General features: G+C 36.0%; 1 protein-coding gene across 4 annotated transcripts in view; it reads right to left on the bottom strand.

The window, feature by feature from the left end:
• Gabrg2 (gamma-aminobutyric acid type A receptor gamma2 subunit) overlaps positions 1 to 20509 on the bottom strand; it is an 84281-nt gene that overhangs the window by 29846 nt on the left and 33926 nt on the right. For all 4 annotated transcript variants that reach the window (XM_005368192.2, XM_005368193.2, XM_026789797.1 and 1 more), the window contains exon 6: positions 19326 to 19463. In XM_005368192.2, the coding sequence (XP_005368249.1) occupies positions 19326 to 19463 (138 nt within the window). The remainder of the gene's footprint in view (positions 1 to 19325; positions 19464 to 20509) is intronic.

Raw genomic sequence — 20509 nt, 5'->3', positions numbered from 1 at the left:
TTTTTACCTATGCTATCTCTTCTGACCTTAGCTGTTTTTTTTTTAAAGATAATTTTATCACTAATTTTAAGCAATTTATAATTATGTAATTTGATGAAGTTTTTGTTCCTTTTCTTCTGATCAGAATTTGAGGAAACTGAGTTTTTGAGTTAATATTCTCCCGTTAATTTAGATTATTTACTCCTCTGGTTTTCTACTTCTGCTTGTTTCATCTGTCTTTGCAGAGCCTTCAAAATGAGTTGTGGCCCACTGGTTGTAACCAGCAGCCAACATCTGTTCAATAGTTCTGCGGTGCTTATTCACTTCTTTCATGTTCTTTTTCCTGTGCTTCATTCTGAAACATTTGTTACTATCACTTCAAATTCTCTAATCTTTTCTTCCACAGTATATAATCCTCAATTAATATACCACCATTTTTCATACCACCAACTAGAATTTTAATATGGAGAAGTTCAATTTGTTCTTTAAATTTTAAGATATAAGCCACATAGGTACAACTGTTTGAATAACCATCTCTGAAAATTCTAATAGGTGTATTGATTCTGAATTGATTCCTCATGACTTAAATTTTTGCAGAATACAATGCTATACTACTAAATGGAATATGCTACTACTCAGAAAATTTGACTGCTTAGAACCTTCTGGATATTTGTCCAGTTCCTTTCCTGTGCATTTCCTCCTTTCTAAACATCTGCCCTTTGATCTCTTCCTGCATTGCTCCTATGACATTCTCAACTCCCTCTTCTCGATTCAGTGAACTGCTTATGCTAGGCAGTCTGTCACATACTGCCAAGTACCTATATAAGGGAGTTTATATGCTTCCACATAAACTTTCATATGCCCCTTCTGTGAAAACATACGTACAAGTAACGTACTGACGAGTAAATTGTATATAGTAATGTATATGTAAATACTTATACATATATGCATGTACAACCATCAATGAAAAAGAGGTCATGAATTTGAAAGTGAGCAGGAAGTGTATAATGGAGAATTTGGAGGAAGGAAATGGAAGGGAGAAATGATGTAATTATATTAACATAAAATAGAATAATAATAAAAATAATTCCATAACATAGATCCCATAAAGTTGCCCCTCTCTTTCTCTCCGTCTGTCTCTGCTTTTTTTCTCTCTCTCTCTATGGGTAGGTCATTTCAATATTTCTTTGCTGTAGAAACATCTTAAACTAACAGTGTCTCTTGGTTGTATTCCTCCCTGCAAGAAGATAAGAACCAAAACCAAACTTTTGCTCAATTATACCTTACCTAGTTCTATTTTCACTGGTTGAGAGAGAGGAGGAGGGCGAAGAAAGACAGACAGACAGACAGACAGACAGACAGACAGACAGACAGACAGAGAATCCAGAAGAACAAAGAGCTATAAAAATGCTGGGTAAAACATCAAATGAGTATTATCTCTACAGCTGTAAGGAGATCAAAATTTTATTATCTTTCTAGGCTCAAATATTTCAGAAATTGCAAGGCAAAGGTAGGGAAAAGGCAAACCAAAACTACAGAGCACCGAACATAACATTAAATTGGTACACATCAACCTGCCTTAGTCATTATTTGCTATGCAAACAAAGCCCCTTCAAAAGACCACCGGTTACTGGAGTTCCAGGGTGGCAACAGTGCCCCTCAGACAGTGTTCCAGCTAAGTCTGGGAGACACTGCTCTCTGTAAGAAAGGACATGAGACTCTCACCTGCCAGGAAGAGATGTGGGCATAGATAGGTAACTTCCTAAAATGAGTCCTGTAGTCATAATTAACTACAATAGCTCTTAAACAAGATAATGACTGTTCTGATACCTTCCAATTATATTTTAAATATATACTGAAGTATTATAAGAATCGACGGTATTTTTAGGATAATGATTCATTCATTCAGAAAAGTCAAAGTCAAATCTGGAAGCAGATTTGAACTGAGGGACTCTCCTAATCCGAAAAATGTGCAGATATATCTGGTCAGTGCTCTGTAGATACATCACATAGACTCATAGAAACTATTTCAAATTCAATTCGGTCCGGTTCATCTTTTATTTAACTGAAGAATTGTTTACTATAGGGAAATTTATCTTCATGAGCTTATTAGTCATATTATGAACATAGGAGTTTCTAGATAGATAATCAAGGTGCTAAGATGAGCTGACGAGCCTGGACCACTGTCAGCACGCTGCACATGTATCCAGGCAGGCTTTGAAGGATCTAGAATTCTAATCTTTTATACATCAGCTATGTTACTTTGGCTAGTCACTTTTTGTTGCTTAGCCCTATACTTTATATCTGCAGAATGGTTGTATGGCAACTCCATGTCAGCTGTAATTGCATTCAGTAATAATTGCCACCATGATTTTGTTATTTAAATAGAAACAGCAGAGGTTCCTTTTGTATTTTTAAAAACTTTTTCCTGAATACTTGTACTAATTCAAAGTTCTGTTAATTTGCTTCAGGGCCAGGAAGTTAAAAGAGTAGAGAACCAGTCTTTCTACATAAGATGATTTTCATATGCTCACCCAGTAATTCCCAGAAATTCTTCACATATATAAAATTATTGACCATTCCTCATGTTAGTGAAATTTTATAGTCAATAAGACTTAAAAAAATAAGAAAACTGGCACGCGGAAATGCCTGTTAGTTGCCCTTTATTTATTTTTTCTTTTTCTCAGCTAACACCTGGCAAAATTATGGGTGTGAGTTTGCCTGCTGGGCAGCCTGTGGCAAGCCACTGGAAGCTTGACAAGCAACCACCTCCCTGAAAAGATTGTGAACATGCAATGTTTCTACAGCAAATAGTCGCTTGGAAAAGTGTTTATATAACTTTCCCTTTCTCGTCATCCCTTATCCCTCTGGACATAACTTCACAGGAGACCATCATCCTCTTAAGATATCCTGCAGAACAAAACTCTGATGAACTTGGCCCTTGTGAAGAGTACAGCCTAATTTCAAATTCTTTATTTTTTTCCTAATGGCTGTGAAGGCGCTGTTATCAAATTTTCTTATCTATGAAAGGTAGACAGTATGCATCTCTATTTTCAGGTCTTTGTGTGAATTGAGAGAGCCTTCTTGGGGAAATTGCCATGGCAATTTGCTGTATTAATTATTCATTCAAAAAAGAAATATATTATTAATTATTGCAACAATGGCTAACTATGAAGTTTGAAAATAAATAGCAATTATCCTTGGAGAAGTATACAACTAGGTTTTCAGTTCAAAAAGAAATAGGCACCATCTCTCTCGGTTGTAGACATAATGTAGACTATAGTTAATACGAAGTTTTGTGATTTCCCTTGCACAATGCTTAGAGGCTAGATCATGCCATGGATGTTTTTAGAGCAAAGGATAATGCTTTAAATCAGTCTACATGTCTTTCAAGAGGTTAATTTCTTATTTCCTTCCATCCTTCATTCCATATTGAAATTTTAATTTCCATTCCCAAAAGAGATAAGAGATTGCTTTTCAATCTACATAGATAATTCTTTCTCATACCAATGATTACTTTAAAACTGGGTAGGTGGCAGGTTCTTTATTGGTTTTAGGTATAAAGGGCAGTAACTCCAGGGCCATCTAAACTCTATCTTCCCATAGGTGTCTCTTAAAGTAACTGCTGTCTTTCCTATCTGAATTTAGTCTTTATCACTTAACAGCAATGATTCCCAATGTGTGTGGCAAGGCCTGAATTGTACCCTTTGAGGGACCTTGATAACAAGCTGGCTGTTTTTGCTAATCGTAGCCCTAACGTCCTGATGACAAAATCTGATTGCAGGATTCCAGGAGGAAGAAACAGCCACTTGCCGCTTCAGTCATTCTCAGCCTCCTTCCTCTGGAGTTTCAACAATGGTCTATTATTTTTATGTTGTTTATTTGTTTGTTTTGTTGATGTTGTTGATTTTTATTTTTATACCACAATTTCTCATTGGACCAAAATTTATGAACTTTAGGTATCATAACCACAAGTATGACTTTAGAACACCAAACCGTTAGATCTTACAAATAATGATGAGAATAAAAACTTGTGGTATTACATTTCATGGAGGGAACACCCTAAATATGCTATATAGAGTTCTTACATCTTTATTTCACCGGAGTTTCCTACAGCTTTCTGGGAAAGGAATTCTATCAATGAGCTCACGACTGACCGGTGAAAACCTCGTACACAAAGAGATAAAGAGATCTGCTTCACTTGGCTATAGTTAGAGGCAGCCTGAGTCTGAAAGCTAGGACTAACTTCTTTTACACTGGTTTTATCTGTCAACACTACATGACATTGCAATGAATAATTAATAATTACCAACACTGCTAGAAATCCTTAACCACTTGTAATATCCTCCAGAAAGCAATCAATACTCAGACCTTCCAATCAGCACAATTACTAGGCTGTATTTGTCATTGTTTGGCTTTCTTGAGTTTTATATTTCATTATTATAGTTTGTCTCACTCTCTCATGAAATAGACACCTATCAAAAGGAAACCAAGTTCAGGGACTGGGCAGGGAGAGTAGAAGAAAATTTATTGGATTAGAGTCTGGGGATTGATTTTTATATGCTATCATTTACAAGCTATTTGGAAGGCCATATGTAAATCAATGAGTTTATCCAGACTTCATTTCTAAAATTGTAGCAGATAGCAGCCTGTAAGATGACTCATCAGGTAAAGGTACATCTCCTACAAGTCTGCTGCCCAGAATTTCATCTAGGAATCCATGTGTCATAGTAAGTTTTTGTCAAATTGACAAAACTATAATCGCCTAGGAAAAGAGAGCCTCATTTGAGGAATTTGCCTCTATTAGATTGGCGTGTAGGCAGGTCTCAGGTAATTTCTTGATCTCTAGTTGACACAGAGAGAATTAGCCCACTGTGATATATTACACCTGGGCATAGGAACCATTGCTGAGCACGTGAGAAGAAGAAAGCCAGTGAACATTTTTTTTTCTCTGTGGTGTCTGCCTCAGTTTCTGCCCCCACGTTCCATCTTCAGTTCTTTTCCCAGCTTCCTTCAATGATGTATTTTTAGGTAGAAATGTAAACCAAATACTTTATTCCCAAGTTGGTTTTGGTCAATCATACCAATGGAAAAACAAAAAGGAAGGGGAGAACTGGAATCATAAAAGCATCCTCCCACTTCTGTAAGTGTCCCCTGGCACAACGCTCCTTCTTACAGACACGTGTCATACACTTAGTAACCATCATCAAAAATAAACTTAAAGTAATTCTTTAGTTATAATAAAGAAAGGAATTCAGCTAGGAAAGTCAAGGCTCCTACTGATTTACACATTTTTTCTTTGTATTAAATGACCAGTTCATAAGGTATTATTAATTATGTGAGCCAGAAAATTAAATCATATATTAAACTGGGTGTATTTGTTACCCAAAGCAAGTGGGGCTGAGTCAAAAATCAACTTAAGTTGGGCATGATAATGCATGCCTTTAATTCCAGTACTCAGGAATCAGAGATAAGAGGATCTATACAAGTTCAAGTCCAGTCTGGTCTCTAGGATAGGCAGGGATACACAGGGAGACTGACAATAAATAAATAAATAAATAAATAAATAAATAAATAAATAAACAAACAAACAAACAAATAAATTGAGTTAGGAAAATGAGCAGAAAACCCGACACTTCCAATTGTTTTGCCAAATTTCCCAACCACTACCCTCAAAGCCACTTTATGGGGCAGCTATTAAAGGAACATTCCCCCACACACTGTCTTCCCTTCTGCTCTCTTAATGGAAAGCTACAAAACAAGCAGAATTAGAACACTGCATCAACCATTAACTCTGATATTCTTTCAATAATTTATGAATCACTTTTCTTTTCTTGGATCTATTAAATTTGACAGACAGTTTTTGGGAATTTTCATGTGAAAAAAATTTTGAAAGAGTAAATGGTGAAAAAAATGTTATTCTGATCATGTGGTTATCTGTTTTCAGGATATTTGAAATATTCTATGCATTTTAGTTACTATGCTTACATCACTTAGGAACTCTATAATTCTTATCTATTTAATAATCAAAGTGAGATCTCAGATGTTTTTGGGACTTGCCCAATTTACACATATCTTAATAAGTTTAGCTGGAACGGAAGGCCCAGGTTTTCACACCAGCCCAGTGTTTTTCTTTAAACTTGTTACTTAAAGTGATGTATTTCTAATTTTATACCCTTTTGATTATATCCAGAGTCCTCCTTTGAGTCATATTTAAATATGTATGTATGCATATATATGTATATATTATATATGTAATCTCATGAAGTATTTTAACTATCTTATTTGTGAAATACAATATTCAAGGGTATGCCATTTTGGATTTAGATATAATACTCCAAATACTGCCATTAAATTTATTACAATATTCCACAGTTTGTTATATTATGCAACTGGCATGGTGTACATTGAAAAAGTATTGTTTTATGTATACACATAGGCACATACACACACACACACACACACACACACACACACAGGCACTTGCTGTCTTTGCAGAAGACAAGAGTTCAGTTTTCAGCATCCACACAATAACCTCTAATTCTGCATCAAGGAGTCCAGTGCTTCGTTCTGAACTTTTTGGGCACCATTCACACATTTGGTACGCTTACTTGCTTATTTTACATAATTGCAGAGAAAACATATATATACATAAAATAAAGATAAAATAATATTTTTAATAATAAAATAAAATTCCTTGGAGGAAAGAATCTTAATATGCATCTCACTGTTAAAATGCACTATGGTGAGGTGTTTTATTTTGCTTGAGACTAATTAACTACATTTGTATACAAGTCTTACTAGACCTTAAGGATTTTTATATACAAAAATTAAGCAAAAACAAACCATCAAGATTACCTGGCTTTTTCATTATTTTTGACCATTATATATTGGATTACATTGAAGTATTCCCTCCTACTGAGGAGAAGATAATTTTAGGTCATTTTCTCATGTTAACACTGATTAATAACTGTAAAATTGAATTTATCACAGTATGATACATACAAACTTGTTTTTCATTGTAATTAATAAAGCTATCTCAACAGTTCCTTCACCATGGATAACCTACCCATGTTTATAACATGTGACTTTTCTCTTCACTGTATGATGATATTCATGTTAACATCATGTATTTTTACTTATTCTGTCTGAAGCTAATTTTATATGAATAAGAAGTCTTTTACCAAGTGAGGTTTCTTGACCCCAAGTTTCTCTGTGCAAAGTGAAGACTCTGAGTCTGACAGACATTTTTTTCATATACTCCATTTTCTCTAATAGCAGGTTATAATTTCCTTCTTTCAAGGGTAACTGATAACGACATATGACCTTAAGATTTGAAGTCAAACAGAAACTGAAAATAAGAAGGACCAGCAAATGACTTGATTCCTCCAATGGATTATGAGGATCTGTCTTATTCATCCTGAGTGGATGGAATCTTTTTGAAAGCTGCAGATTTTACTGAATGGACCAATTCTCCTAGTGAGGACTTCTTGAGAAGGGATGAATAAAATCTTCTGCCTCCCTGATCCTTCATATGTGGCCTGTGTAGAGACCATTTATAGCTCTAAGGGTATTATCACTGTAATAGTTGTTTATGATTCTGTAACTCAAAAGATCTAATACCCATTTCTCCAAAGTCCATCACAGAATGGCCTGCCTGGTGGTCCTTTGTGTGCACAGCTTGCACATCTCATTGCATGCACATCCATCTTGCCAGGGGGCTCTTCTCTAGCCAATAGACTCTCAGCTAAAATGTCTTCTAGTTTCAAAGTGGAGTCATTCACATTCACTTTGTTTTATAGTATTCCACTTTGGCAATAAATATGTCATTCCATAGAATGATACAGAAAAATTAACATAAAATGTTTTACCTCTAAGCTACAAGAATTTTGAATATTACTTGCTATTTATGATCTAGTCTGGTTTAGGCTTGCAGACTAATTCTATTATTCTAGCATGCAATAGATCTTGAGAGGGGGGAGCGAGGGACAGAATAAGAACTGGAGACTTACAGAGACCGATTTATAAACAGAACTAAAAATATGCCAGAATAGTAAGAAATAAACAAATTGCAAGATAGGTAAGTAAATAGACACATCTTTCCGCAAACACAAGTTCAACAATTTTTTCACCTTAAACAGAAAATGATGTATTCAAGGTCATTCAACCATATGGTTGTATGATTAAAACAACAAGCCTTAAACAGAATTTATACTGTTTTCCCTACACCAGCTGTCACAGTGCATTGTAGAAAATAAATGGTGGGATTTTGTCGCAGATGCCGTAGATCTTCTGAACACTACAAGAAGACTTTCTTAATTGGCAATGCAAGACTGCTGATCAGTACTATGCAGAAAAACAGCAGCAAAGCTTTGAGCTGCTTACACGGAAGCCCAGAAGACAACACAATGCCTGTAGGCACAGATGGCTGTGCATAGCACTGCGCGTCCCTATTTTTATCTAACCTCCATCTCCCGTGAATGTGGATAGCAACAGGAAGTCTACTGAAATTAAAGTCAATTTAGTTGTTGGTGTTAGATGTTCATGATACATAATCCCAAGCATGAAGGTGAAAATGGTGTGGTATCTAGAATGAATAGGCTCTGTCATTTCCTTGAGAGCCATTTCAGTGCCTATTTGCAGGCACATCATGTTTGGGTGGTTTTCACATTAATTTCCTAACATGTTGTTCTGTGATGAACTCTCATTGTCCTTTAACAAACAATCATACTTCTTTCAAAATGTATGTGCTGGCACTTGCGGATTTATTATGTTTAATTTTTCCCTGTTTTAAATAATAGTACTGTTTGATATTGTTTTCCAGAAATCAGGGAACATTTGATCAGAAAAGAAGTCAATACCTTTGAGAAACAAGGTTAAGTCATGCTGAGGATTTGGGTAAAATGAACTTTTGATACTCTTCATGTTGAGGCAGTTATGACTCTTCTCTACCTGCGTGCCTGTGGAAACTGGGCTCAGATATTTAAGATGTAAGAACGTTTATTATGAAGTCCCTACAAACTTTCTTCTTCTCCAGTTCACTGAAATAAAAACACTGTACTCTGGTCATGCCTACTCTGTTCTAGATAGGAGCTTGCTAATTGTTTGCAACTTCCCTACCTATCTGACTTTACCTCTTTGTACTGATTTCTTTCTGAATTGCCACCGATCCTTAAAACGTTACAGTTTGCAATAACCTAATTTAACTCTTAGTCACAAATATGCTAGGGAGAAATACCAACCAAGTAACTGTGATTGCTTGGCATTACAATTGTTGCACCTGGTTTTGCTATCTCTTTAACAAGGTGCTATTACAAAGCTCATGATTCAGAGCTCCTCACCCTTCAGCTGTTAACAAGGGATATAATTGAAAAAAAAAAAAAAAAGAAAGCGTTTGGCTCTGCTAGTCACAGAAGTGTAGGCTGATTAGAAGTCATGTTTGGGAGCTACAAGCTTATATGTATAATTTGAAATTATTGTATCTTATTGGAAATGCCACATTTTCTTATATTCCACCATTCATAAATGCAAGTGTCACTTGCTAAATCTTGTAGTAAAATACTAATGGGCAAAGTCTGTATGTTGAGCATGGGCTAAAAAGTGAAATTTAAGGTAAGGGTACATCCTAGTGTATCTTGAGAATGTACTTTTTGATACGTGATAATTTTGGAATGGATGGAGGGTGAATTGGAAGATGAAGGATATTGCATATCTATGCTAAATGTCTAGGCTAGTTGTAATTGTTTTACTTTAAGTATATTTGCATCAGAATTTCTCTCCAAAGCTCAGTCTATGCTACTATTGGGGGATGAAGGGACCCTGAAGAGATGACACCTACTGTTATGAAACTGGGTCATGTGGGTGTGCTCTTGAAGGGTACTTTGGGACCTGGCCACTTCTCTTCTACCCAGATGCCACAAAGAGAAGAGAGTACAATATTCCAGCCTATGACATCCTCCCTAAATACTCACTCTGGACAACATGCATAAGTGGCCTTGGACTGAAGAGTCTGAAAGGGGGTGACATAAAAGTTTTCTTCTTGTAAGTAGATCTTCTGAAGTATTTTATCACAGTGATGGAAAATAAATACAAAGACACATCACACACACACACACACACACACACACACACACACACAAACAAATAACAAAGAAAATTCTTTCCAAGCTCTTAGGAAAGGCAAAATGTTCTGACTTTCACAGAAATCTTTCAATGAATAAAATAAAAATACTGCTTTTCATTAAGAATTTGTTCTTTTTGGTGTGTAAAATATTTAAAATTTTAGATGTATAATATTGAACACCATATTCTATAAATACAGACTTTAGACAAAGGAATTATTCCTTCACAGAAAATAGAATAAAAGGAAACAGATTCATTTGTGAGTAAAGTACTGACTCTGTACACTCAGTCTTGAATATGAAAATCATTTGAGGTTTTATATTTATTTCACAGCAGCAGATGTCTTAGAGACATCTGTTAGCTGTTAGTTTTATCTACTTACACTAATGTATCCTTAAGATTTCAAGTGACTTAGAGAATAATCTGAATAAATTTTTATACCCCAACCTGTTGGTCTCCACCTACTGCTAAAATAAGAGATTCATTCTTATATTTATTTTATTTAGTTCTCATGATAATGCTATGTTATAATTATTCAAATTATATTTTTCTTCAAGGAACAAATTTATATAAATACAATGGATTCCCAGATTTCTTATGGCAGTTAATATTTCCTTAACAGCTAAATAATATCACATTAGCTGTAAATATATTTCTAGATGTGTCAAAATACCATTAAATTAACTGTGTTACAATGCTTACTCTCTCTGAACACAGTTACTACCCTAAGGTAGAACGTAACAGCTTAGTATGTTACTAATGGTCATAAGTGGTCATAGGTCATTTCTGACACTCATGCATGTATCCGTAACATTAGCCATCCTTAGCTATTCTAAACTCCACAGTAAGTTTCTTTTTAAGTCAATCTGTCTCTTCATGGAATATGCTATTGAGTGGGATGGGTGAAATACCATGGGTCTGATAAATAACTACATTGAGTACCCTTGAGCAGAATACTTAAAGCTGTAAGTTTCTGTCTACATTTATCAAATAGGAAAACAGTGATTATCTTCCTTGGAGACTTGTGGAAATAAAATTGTATTGTTCACAATTCCCAGATGTTAAACCATTGTAAAACTTCTTGTCCCTTCCTAGTTTCTGGTCATGGTTTGTCTTCCTTGGAGCATGCAACTCCTTTTGCCAAGGAAGCACAAGCAGAGCTCACACAATCACACCTGTCCCCTTGAACCCAAACAATTATCTTTGGATGTCATGAGACTTCTAGAAGTACTTTTCCTTCACCCCTAAAAATCTATTTCCAGAAAGGTTCCAAATACAATCAGAACAACACCAGGATTTAAAATTCAAGCACACAATGTTTAAGATGCAATGTGAATAATTCAGAATTACAGCTAATAGAAAATTACATTTTGTTATAAACTTTGAAAAGGGGGATGGAAATTGTCATTTATCTGAAACTCAGCACCTACATGTCTGTACGTTTGCTTGCATTTGATTTGTTTTCAAAATCACACTGAAAACTCTGAAAAAGAGAAAAATGTTTTGAAAATTATTCTACCTATGGAGAAAGCAACTTCTATATTTACACAGCGGGTGGGGGGGCACATATCCTTGGTTACAGCAGGAGTTGTGGCGTACTCAGGAGAAGAGCTTTGAAACATTGACTCAGAATTTTCAGTCTGGAAGATGAGCAGCTTTCCAGGCTGCTCCAGGCCAACTGCAAGTTGCATTATTTAATATTTCCCTCAAATGAAATGAATTTGAACATTTTCAATTGATGTTTAAAAATAAAATAAAAATCCATTGTTGTGCCGTCATCCACCAATTTATTCTAAGATAGCAAGTTACTATTTGAGCACTTTGGGAATTTTAGTATTGATTAAAATAGATCCATGACTCACACAATCTCAGAAATACCAAGAGTACTGTACCAGTATTACTGCTGCTATTTTCTGTTCAGTCCTCTCTCCTCTTTTACCTTAATTAGTAAAAGAAAACCTTATTAATTTTTGTCTTTGAATTTATTTCTTGCCTTGCCACTCAATATTTAGTTCACTTCAGCAATCCTTTGGTTTCTTTAATTTCCTTAGTAATCTAAATTAACCTCCGGTTGGAAACTTCGATTTGTATTTAGAGATTGTATGTAAATGAATGTATATAGAAAAGGTTGCATTTGAACTTAATACCAAGTAGTAAAGTTGGCATAAGCAGAGACGGTAGACCAGGTCATCCTATGAGTCTGCTCATAGAGAAAAGTAACGCATGGTAGGGGGTGATGTACAAGGTTTGAGGATCAAGAATAAATAGCACATAATTCTATATAGCAAGCAAGAGCCTGATCTATAAGCCATTATATCTAAATTGGGGTCTATTTATCATAGCTGATAAAAGTAAAGATCCATTTAATGGTACAGATTTTTTTAACTTTTATATGTTTGAATTTATTGCAAAAGAAATTAAGAAAGAAATATATCTATACATTTTCTGGTCACTGTGATAAAATACCAGACAAAAATCAAAATAACAAAGGAAGAATTTATTTTGGCTTAGCACACAGTGGGTAAGTGCTGGTTGCAGGCCCTTTAGGTAGCGGATCACATTCATCCACTCTCAGGAAGCAGAGACTAGTGAATGCTGATGCTCAGCTCAATAACATTATTTATTATTATTATTATTATTATGATGATGATGATGTGTAGTAGTAGTACTGTTGTTGATGTTGTTGTCATTGTTGTTGTTATTGTTATTGCTATTACTCAGTCCAGGATCCTAGGCTACAGGATGATGCCACAGTTTGGCCATGCCACTTTAGGTAACTCTAAGTCTGAGCTCAAAAACTTCCTGAAGAACAGCAGAGGAGGGAAAAAATAACTAATCTGTAATTTTTGACAAAAAGTTATGAAGAAACTTCATGCAACAAGTGTTTCAGATGCATTAAGAGCAACACTAGAAGGTTTCCTAGAAGGGAGAGTATGAAGATTTTCTTCTTGGTTCACTATGAAGGCATTTAGGTCCCAAGGATCAATATCCACTATGAAATCTTTTGTTCATGTTTCCATCTCAGAGTGTGTACATGGAGAATAAAGTTCTGCTCGGTATACACACACACACACACACACACACACACATACACACACACACAAACACACACAAACGCAGTAATGCAGAGAATTTGATGGCCAAATTCTATGAGTAGGAATAATAAGAGCACAAAGTATTAATTGCTGGTTTAAACACTGAACATGGAGAAAATTCAACACTGAATTCTGTATTACTTATTTTAACTGATGAAGAAGATATAGTTGTATCAAAGTAATTGTCAGCTTTGGTGGCCTGAAAGGTCAAAGGTTGAGTATAAAATGTCTTATGTAAAATAAAGCAGCAGGTATGTTCGCACAGGATAACAGAATCGCAGGAGGGAAGTTGATGAGATTTTAAGAATTAGTTATGGTGATCCTGGTAACAGTAATAGAATTTCCTTTCATCTACAAGAGCTTCCCACAAGCCAGAACACTGCAGGCATTTTTCACTTGCCTTTCTTTTTCCTGTGAGTGCTAGGAATTCAAATTCATGGCTGTGTGCCTATGCAGAAAGCATTCTTACCCCCTGAATCATCTCCCCAGTATCCCAGGTTTTTGTTTTGTTTGCTTCTTGTGTTTTAATGTTAACTAGAACACCCAATTTCATGCCTACAGCAATTCCATGACAGTGATGATGTTGACTTAAGATGTGTTGAAGGATTTCTAAGAAAAAAATTACATGAATACTAAGAGGTGAAGCTAGTTTGGAAATTAAGTGGTCAGGACCTAAGTAAGGGTTCACACTGGCACTGAAGGTTCCAGGCTGTTTTGGTGAAACCACCAGTAAAAGCGTAAAGGAGAATAAGGCATTTGTTTAGAAATTGAGAGTCTCAGAAATAATATGTCGTGGGTGGGGCCTGTGAGATATTGTTCAGTATTATAAGAGTCTGATCTTCAGGACCTACATGGTGAAAAAGAGAGAACCAACTCCTATGGATTATAATTGCCACACTGTGGCTCATGCACACATACACTAAATGAACAAAAGAAATGTGTTTTCTGAAAAACTGTTTGTGAATTAAAAAGTTCTATTAGATAGAAAGGGAATTAAGATTGAATGTGAGCATAGTACAGGCAATATCATTTTGGGGCATACGTTTTCAGGTGAGTTTTGTAATAAGCTGAGAAACTACAGAAAACAATGCTGGAAATGGCATGAGGAGGCTGGTTTCTTAAATACTAGAAAGAATAGTGTGAGTTTAATTGAATTTGCTTCATTCTTGACATATGCTGGGCTTTGTCCAGTGGGGTCTCATAGCACCAACAGGGGAACAAAATAGTGTAATAAGTAAGGAAAAGCATGTGTCTGGGAGCAGGCCTATTAAAAGTATGCCCTATAAGTGGATGCAATCCTCACAAATAAATCCTCAAAGTCATTGGCTGTGATATCAGCATTGTTGGTAATTGTAGTTAATTTTGCCATTCGGGGAATTGCTATAAGCACACAGAGAGAATGCAGGTGCTGCAGGTGCTGCAGGTGCATGTTGGTAGCATTCAAGAAGTTCTGCTGCTTTCCGTTTAATTTACAAGGCACACACCTTGGAGGAGAGCGGCTGGCAGCAGGGACATGCCTTAATAAGCTGCAGACATAGTCCAGATAAGAACAGACAAATTTGTGAACTAGGACAGTGGCAATGGCAACAGAAAGGAGGGCAGTTACACAAGAGATTTCAGAGGCACAGGAGCCTTCATGATTCATTAGGTGTGGGAGGCAGAGACATGACTCTGAGTGTTCATGCCTGGCTCACAGGGGCCATGGTGGTGCTGTTGTCAGATAATGAACCGTCAGGAAAAGATGGGGTTTGGACAGAGGATTGTTAGATCAGGCCTCGGGATGATAAAGTGACTGAACTGAAGGCACTAAGTGCTACACTAATTTACCACCTGGAAAATATTCCCCTCAAGGGAAGGCACAGAGGTACTGATAGTAAATAAGATGAATTGGGAGGTAAATTCGAGGACTATGAAGAGGCAATGGATTAACTAGGGAGGAATTCTTTCCTATACAAACTTCTGTATCTTGTTTATAAAAAAGGACGTGTATAAGCTTCAGTGCTAGCTGTGGTACATTCTGCCTTCTCCTTCAACATACTCAGTTTTGGAAGCATAAATGCACATACCTACATATATATATATATATATATATATATATATATATATATATATATTAACATAGTTTATTATACTTTATAGTAACCCCTGTTCATACTAACTGCTTCTGACATATTACTTTTGCTAATTAAAAAAAATGTTCATTTAGCTTGTTCAGCAATCTAATTTAAAGAAAAGTAATACCGAGAAAAGGGCTCCAGCTTCAAACATGATGAACCAGGAGTCACTGTGCCCTGTCTTCCCACACAGTTTCCCAACATTCTATAAATGAGCAACATCATTAGAGTCATACACAACGCTCATCTCCAGCAACTTAGTGTCATCAGCTATGGGAACACGCTAGGCATTTGTGATGTTAGCTTGATATGAACCTGGAACATTCTAGCTTTGATATGTCACTTTTCTCCTAATTACTCAATAAACCTCCTCCTCTTACCAAAATTGCAGAGAACGCATTGGTCTTCCAGCTGCTTTTGACTATGATCTCAAATCATCAGGTTCACGACGCTTTCCGTTCCACCTTGCTTGTTCTACATTTGTCTAACTGCTCTCTTGAGTCTCGCCGCACTTTTCACCAGTTCTTTTGTACTGGATTTTCTAGAATTTTTTTTTCGGGACAGGGTCTTTCTGTGTAGCTTTGGAACTTGTCCTGGAACTCACTTTGTACACCTAGCTGGCCTCAAACTCACAGAGATCCACCTGTCTCTGCCTCCAGAGTGCCAGGATTAAAGGTGTGCAACCATCACCAATCAGAATATTGTCATAAGCATCGAGGTGCCATGTTGGTATCGGTGCTAGTTTTCAACTCAGGCTGTATTTTCAATGAGGCCATTCAAATGGAAATGCACATGAAACACACATTTTTATTTTCTTTCTTTCTTTATTTATTTTTTTCGAGACAGGGTTTCTCTGTGGTTTTGGAGCCTGTCCTGGCACTAGCTCTTGTAGACCGGGCTGGTCTCGAACTCACAGAGATCCGCCTGTCTCTGCCTTCCGAGTGCTGGGATTAAAGGCGTGTGCCAACACCGCCCGGCGAAAACATACATTTTTAAAAGGAGAGCAAGCAGTAGAATGAACTGGTGACTGTTAACCCCACCCCCGCAACTAAATTCCACATGAAATTGAGTTTCATGAAGAGAAGTTAGTGTAACAACTCTAGCATTCACTCTCCCTAGAGCTTCACTGTGACTTTCTTGGAGAGAGTGATGCTATCATGGGACTTTGCTAATTCTGACCACATTTAAAGTGATTGGAGTCTCTTCTGTACATTTGTCTTAATAAATGCCCTTAGGCAGTCTCCAAGTCACATGGGCGGTGGGGGGGCACCTATACTAGGAATTTATGATGCACATCAGCCTTTTTCTTCTGTGATTGGTGCTGAACATCTTGCTGAAACAAAATGAGTAAACGAAAAGCATGCTAGTCATGAGTTTGTGGCTGCTGTTTTAGGGCGTTGGTACAAAAATAAAAATGTGAATATCCAGCAGAACTTAATCCCAGTTTCTTTTTCTGGAAGAGATAAGCACTGGAGAATATTTTTATATTACTTTTATATATGGGAAGTTTTAGTTCAAAGGTAGTCTTGATTTGTTTTTCAGCTTGAACCAAATGGAAAAAAGATGTTCTAGTACATGATGATCAGGATCCCTGTGAGTGAAGAAACAGAAGGCCACCTTTCTCCACGCACTCAAGTACTGTTTCAGCCTCTTTGCTTGCTTTTCCAAAACAAAAGAGTCTTTAGAATAAACGTGTCAGTGATGAAAGACATGCAAGGGTCAGATGCTTCTGTAGTTTGGAGGATGGTACGCTGAAGGCTGGTTTTGAAATTTCGGTTTCACTTAGTTCCTGTTTTTTTCATCTCTGAGTAATAGAGACAGTACCTTCCAAATAACTCAATACAAAAATCATGTCCTATGAATTTTGCAAAAAGGAACTATAGGAAATCTGATTAACACTTAGGTATATAATTCAAAGTCTTTCCTTAAAATAATTGACAGCATGGTGAGAACCTAATGCTGATGTCTGAAATTGGGACATATTTAAGTTGATATAGTAGCATTGAATACTCTGCACAGAGACCACATTCGACTTTTCAGAGTTCAAACATACTACACATAGGAAATGTTCCTCCTTTCAAAATATATCAAATTGGCTCCCACAGAGAGTTTTGAAAAAAATAAATCATAGCATTTATATTAGTTACTTTTATATTACTGTGCAATAACACTATGACCAACACATTTTTATAGAAGAATTTACTGGGGGCTTACAGTGTTAGATGACCATCATCATGGGGAGTGTGAGAGCAAGCAGTCAGGCAGGGCACTGGTACAGTCACTGGGAGTTTGAATATTGACACACAGTCAAAAGGCAGAGCTAACTGTAGTGCTGTGGGCTTTTGAAATCTGACAGTGTACACACAATGATACAGCTTGTATTGGTTAGGGTTACTATTGTGGCAAAACATCATGACAAAAACCAAGTTGAGGAAGAAAGGATTTATTTGGCTAGATATCCTGAATCAAGGTCCCTTGAGGGAAGCAGAAGCAAGAAATCAAATTAGGCTTTGCACCTGGAGGCAGGGATGGACAGGCTGTGGAGTCTTTCTTACTGGCCTACTCTCCATGGCTCATTTAGCAGGCTTTTGTATAGCTCACAGGATCACTAGCCTAGGGATGTTAAAAGCCATATTATGCTGGGCCCTCCAAAATCTATCACTTATTATGAAAATGTCCTGAGATCTTGCTTACAGCCCAATCCTACTAAAACATTTTCTCAATTAGGATTTCCTCCTCTCAGATAGTTTTTGTCATGTTGACATAAAACTAGCAAGCACATAATTCCCTCAGCAAGTCCACACCTTCCAATCCTCCCTAAACACTTCAACTAACTGGGAACCAAATATTCAAACATGAGTGTATGCAAATTTTTCTTGTTCAGACCACACTGCCATTAAAAGTCATGATACTTTATATAAAACATATTGACTTTCAGCCTCTCTTAATAAATTAATGCCATGGCTATGTGTACTTAACAAAATACAGTTTTAGCTACATTTATGATTGACAGCTCTCTAATGCCAATATCACTTTATTTATAATATGTACATATATGTATATATCATATACACATACTCTCAGTGAATAGTTCTTTTAATACATATGAAGCAATTGGGAAAATTGGTCCCAGAAGAGTTTCAGATAATGTCACAGTATCTATAGACAATGCCTGATGCAGTTGTGACAAGACGGGTCTATACAAAATGCAAAGCATGTTATCTTAACCAGTTATGAAGCCAGTATAAAATAATTAAACCGAACACTGATTTCCAGACAAAATAATCCAGATGCACATATGAATTCACAGCAACTGCATGCATAAGGACTCTGCAAGCTTCATCCAGAAGAAATCCCAACATAGAGGGTGAGAGGTAAATACATAATTCTATAACTGAGGAGATATTAAAATTTGATAGCCTCTGGTAGAGGAGGATTTGGGAGTTTTGGTTTTGTTTGCTTGTCTTATGATGGTACCTCTGATAGACTAACTTTATACATTAGACAAGATCACAATTCCAACATTAATTGTGCAACAGAAACTAGGTACAAAAGGTAGGAAAAAATAGTAATCACAAAGTTGGGTGGGAAGGAGCGAAAGTGCAGTAAGGGTGGGATTTGAAGAGACTGAATATGTTAAGTCTTAAAGTCTTAGGAAAAGTATTTTTAAAATATTAAAATGTCTACTTCATTTACTTTTGTGGTTATTGAAAATGTTTCATTTTCATATACTAAGAAACATACTCCCTAAAAGGAATAAATTAATTTGCACCTAATAAACATTTTCTTTTCACAAATAATTGCAATTAATTTTATAAAGTTAGTAAATAAAGTACTAGACTATTTCAAATTCAATTTGCTTTAAATTGATCAGTTACATGTATATTCATCTGTGCTACTAAAATACCAATAAATCAATATGCTTCATGGTCTTCTTAAATATCATATAGAGATCTGCATCAAAAAACTTTGCAAGTACATGTGTCTCTTAAAATTCTTCTCAAGGGCAACTTACCAGAAGTTGTCTTCACGACTTCAGTGGTATTCCTCAATCCAACAAAGGAAAACTGGTAGAGCCTCCAAGATCGTGTGTCACCCACTTCAACAGAACTACGCTTCCACTGATAAACAATTTCTTCACGTGGATAGCCATCTACCATGAGATGAGAATACTCACGTTAAATGCAACAGCGGAGGGCCACAGGTAGCAACTACCTTCATTGAACAAGTTGCAGATGCTAAGGGAGACAGCACTGCAAGTCATATAAGGACCCTGGACTGAAAGGTACTGCTCTGTGAAAACTTAACAAAATTCTTAACTCACCCTGCTGGAAAAGAGTGAAAGTAACAAAAGCAAAACTGCCTTTGAAAAATCACTTTTAATTGCGTAGAATGTAAAAAAATAAATGATGTTCTAAATATTGTATCTGTACTTTATATCACCTGAGATAGTACAAAAATGTCCAGTATAAAATAAAGTTTAAAAATGTAAGTTAGTGTTTCATAGAGAAGTCTTGCCAATAGGTCAAGATTTTGAGAGTCATGTAGACACAAGAAACAATGAGAAAGGTTCAATAAAGGTATTTCTCTAATTCCTAATAGCATGACATAATTATATCAAGTTGTTCATCTGATTGCTAGGATTACATGGCTAGTGTGTGGCAGAGAGCAAGGAGAAGAGGAAATACCGGATGGTATTAGGATACAGTTTGGATTCAGTTTTAAGATAAATAGATAATGCAATTTGAAGCTAGTATGTAGAAATGCCAATGGGTACACACAAATGAGCATAGAGGAATAAAAAAATAAAAATAAAAATAAAAAAACAAAACAAAACAAAGAATTATTTTACAAAACAGTTAAGAAAATTTCTATGATACTTATGGATATCATACACAAAGTCACTCTTTTGCCCTGATTGTTAGTGTAATACTATTTTTTGTAAAGATCTTCTATTTCTCTATGCTCATTTGTGTGTAAATATAATTCTTAACAGTAATTATCATAATTCCTCTATTAAAGAATTGATGGACAGTGAACATTTCCTGAGTGGACAGCATTATCATGAATTAGCTGTGTGCTGTGGGAACTCCTTTAGCCAATAATTTTTAAGATACTATCTGACTTTTGGACTGAACTCATGTACTGTAAATGTAGATGAAAAAGTGTGTGCAGGGGGAGGGGGGAGGGTTGACTGCT

Source organism: Microtus ochrogaster, unplaced genomic scaffold, assembly GCF_000317375.1.
Source record: "Microtus ochrogaster isolate Prairie Vole_2 unplaced genomic scaffold, MicOch1.0 UNK30, whole genome shotgun sequence".
Lineage (NCBI taxonomy): Eukaryota > Metazoa > Chordata > Mammalia > Rodentia > Cricetidae > Microtus > Microtus ochrogaster.
The sequence above is the reverse complement of the archived record's forward strand: the minus strand, read 5'-3'. Positions and strand labels throughout refer to the sequence as shown.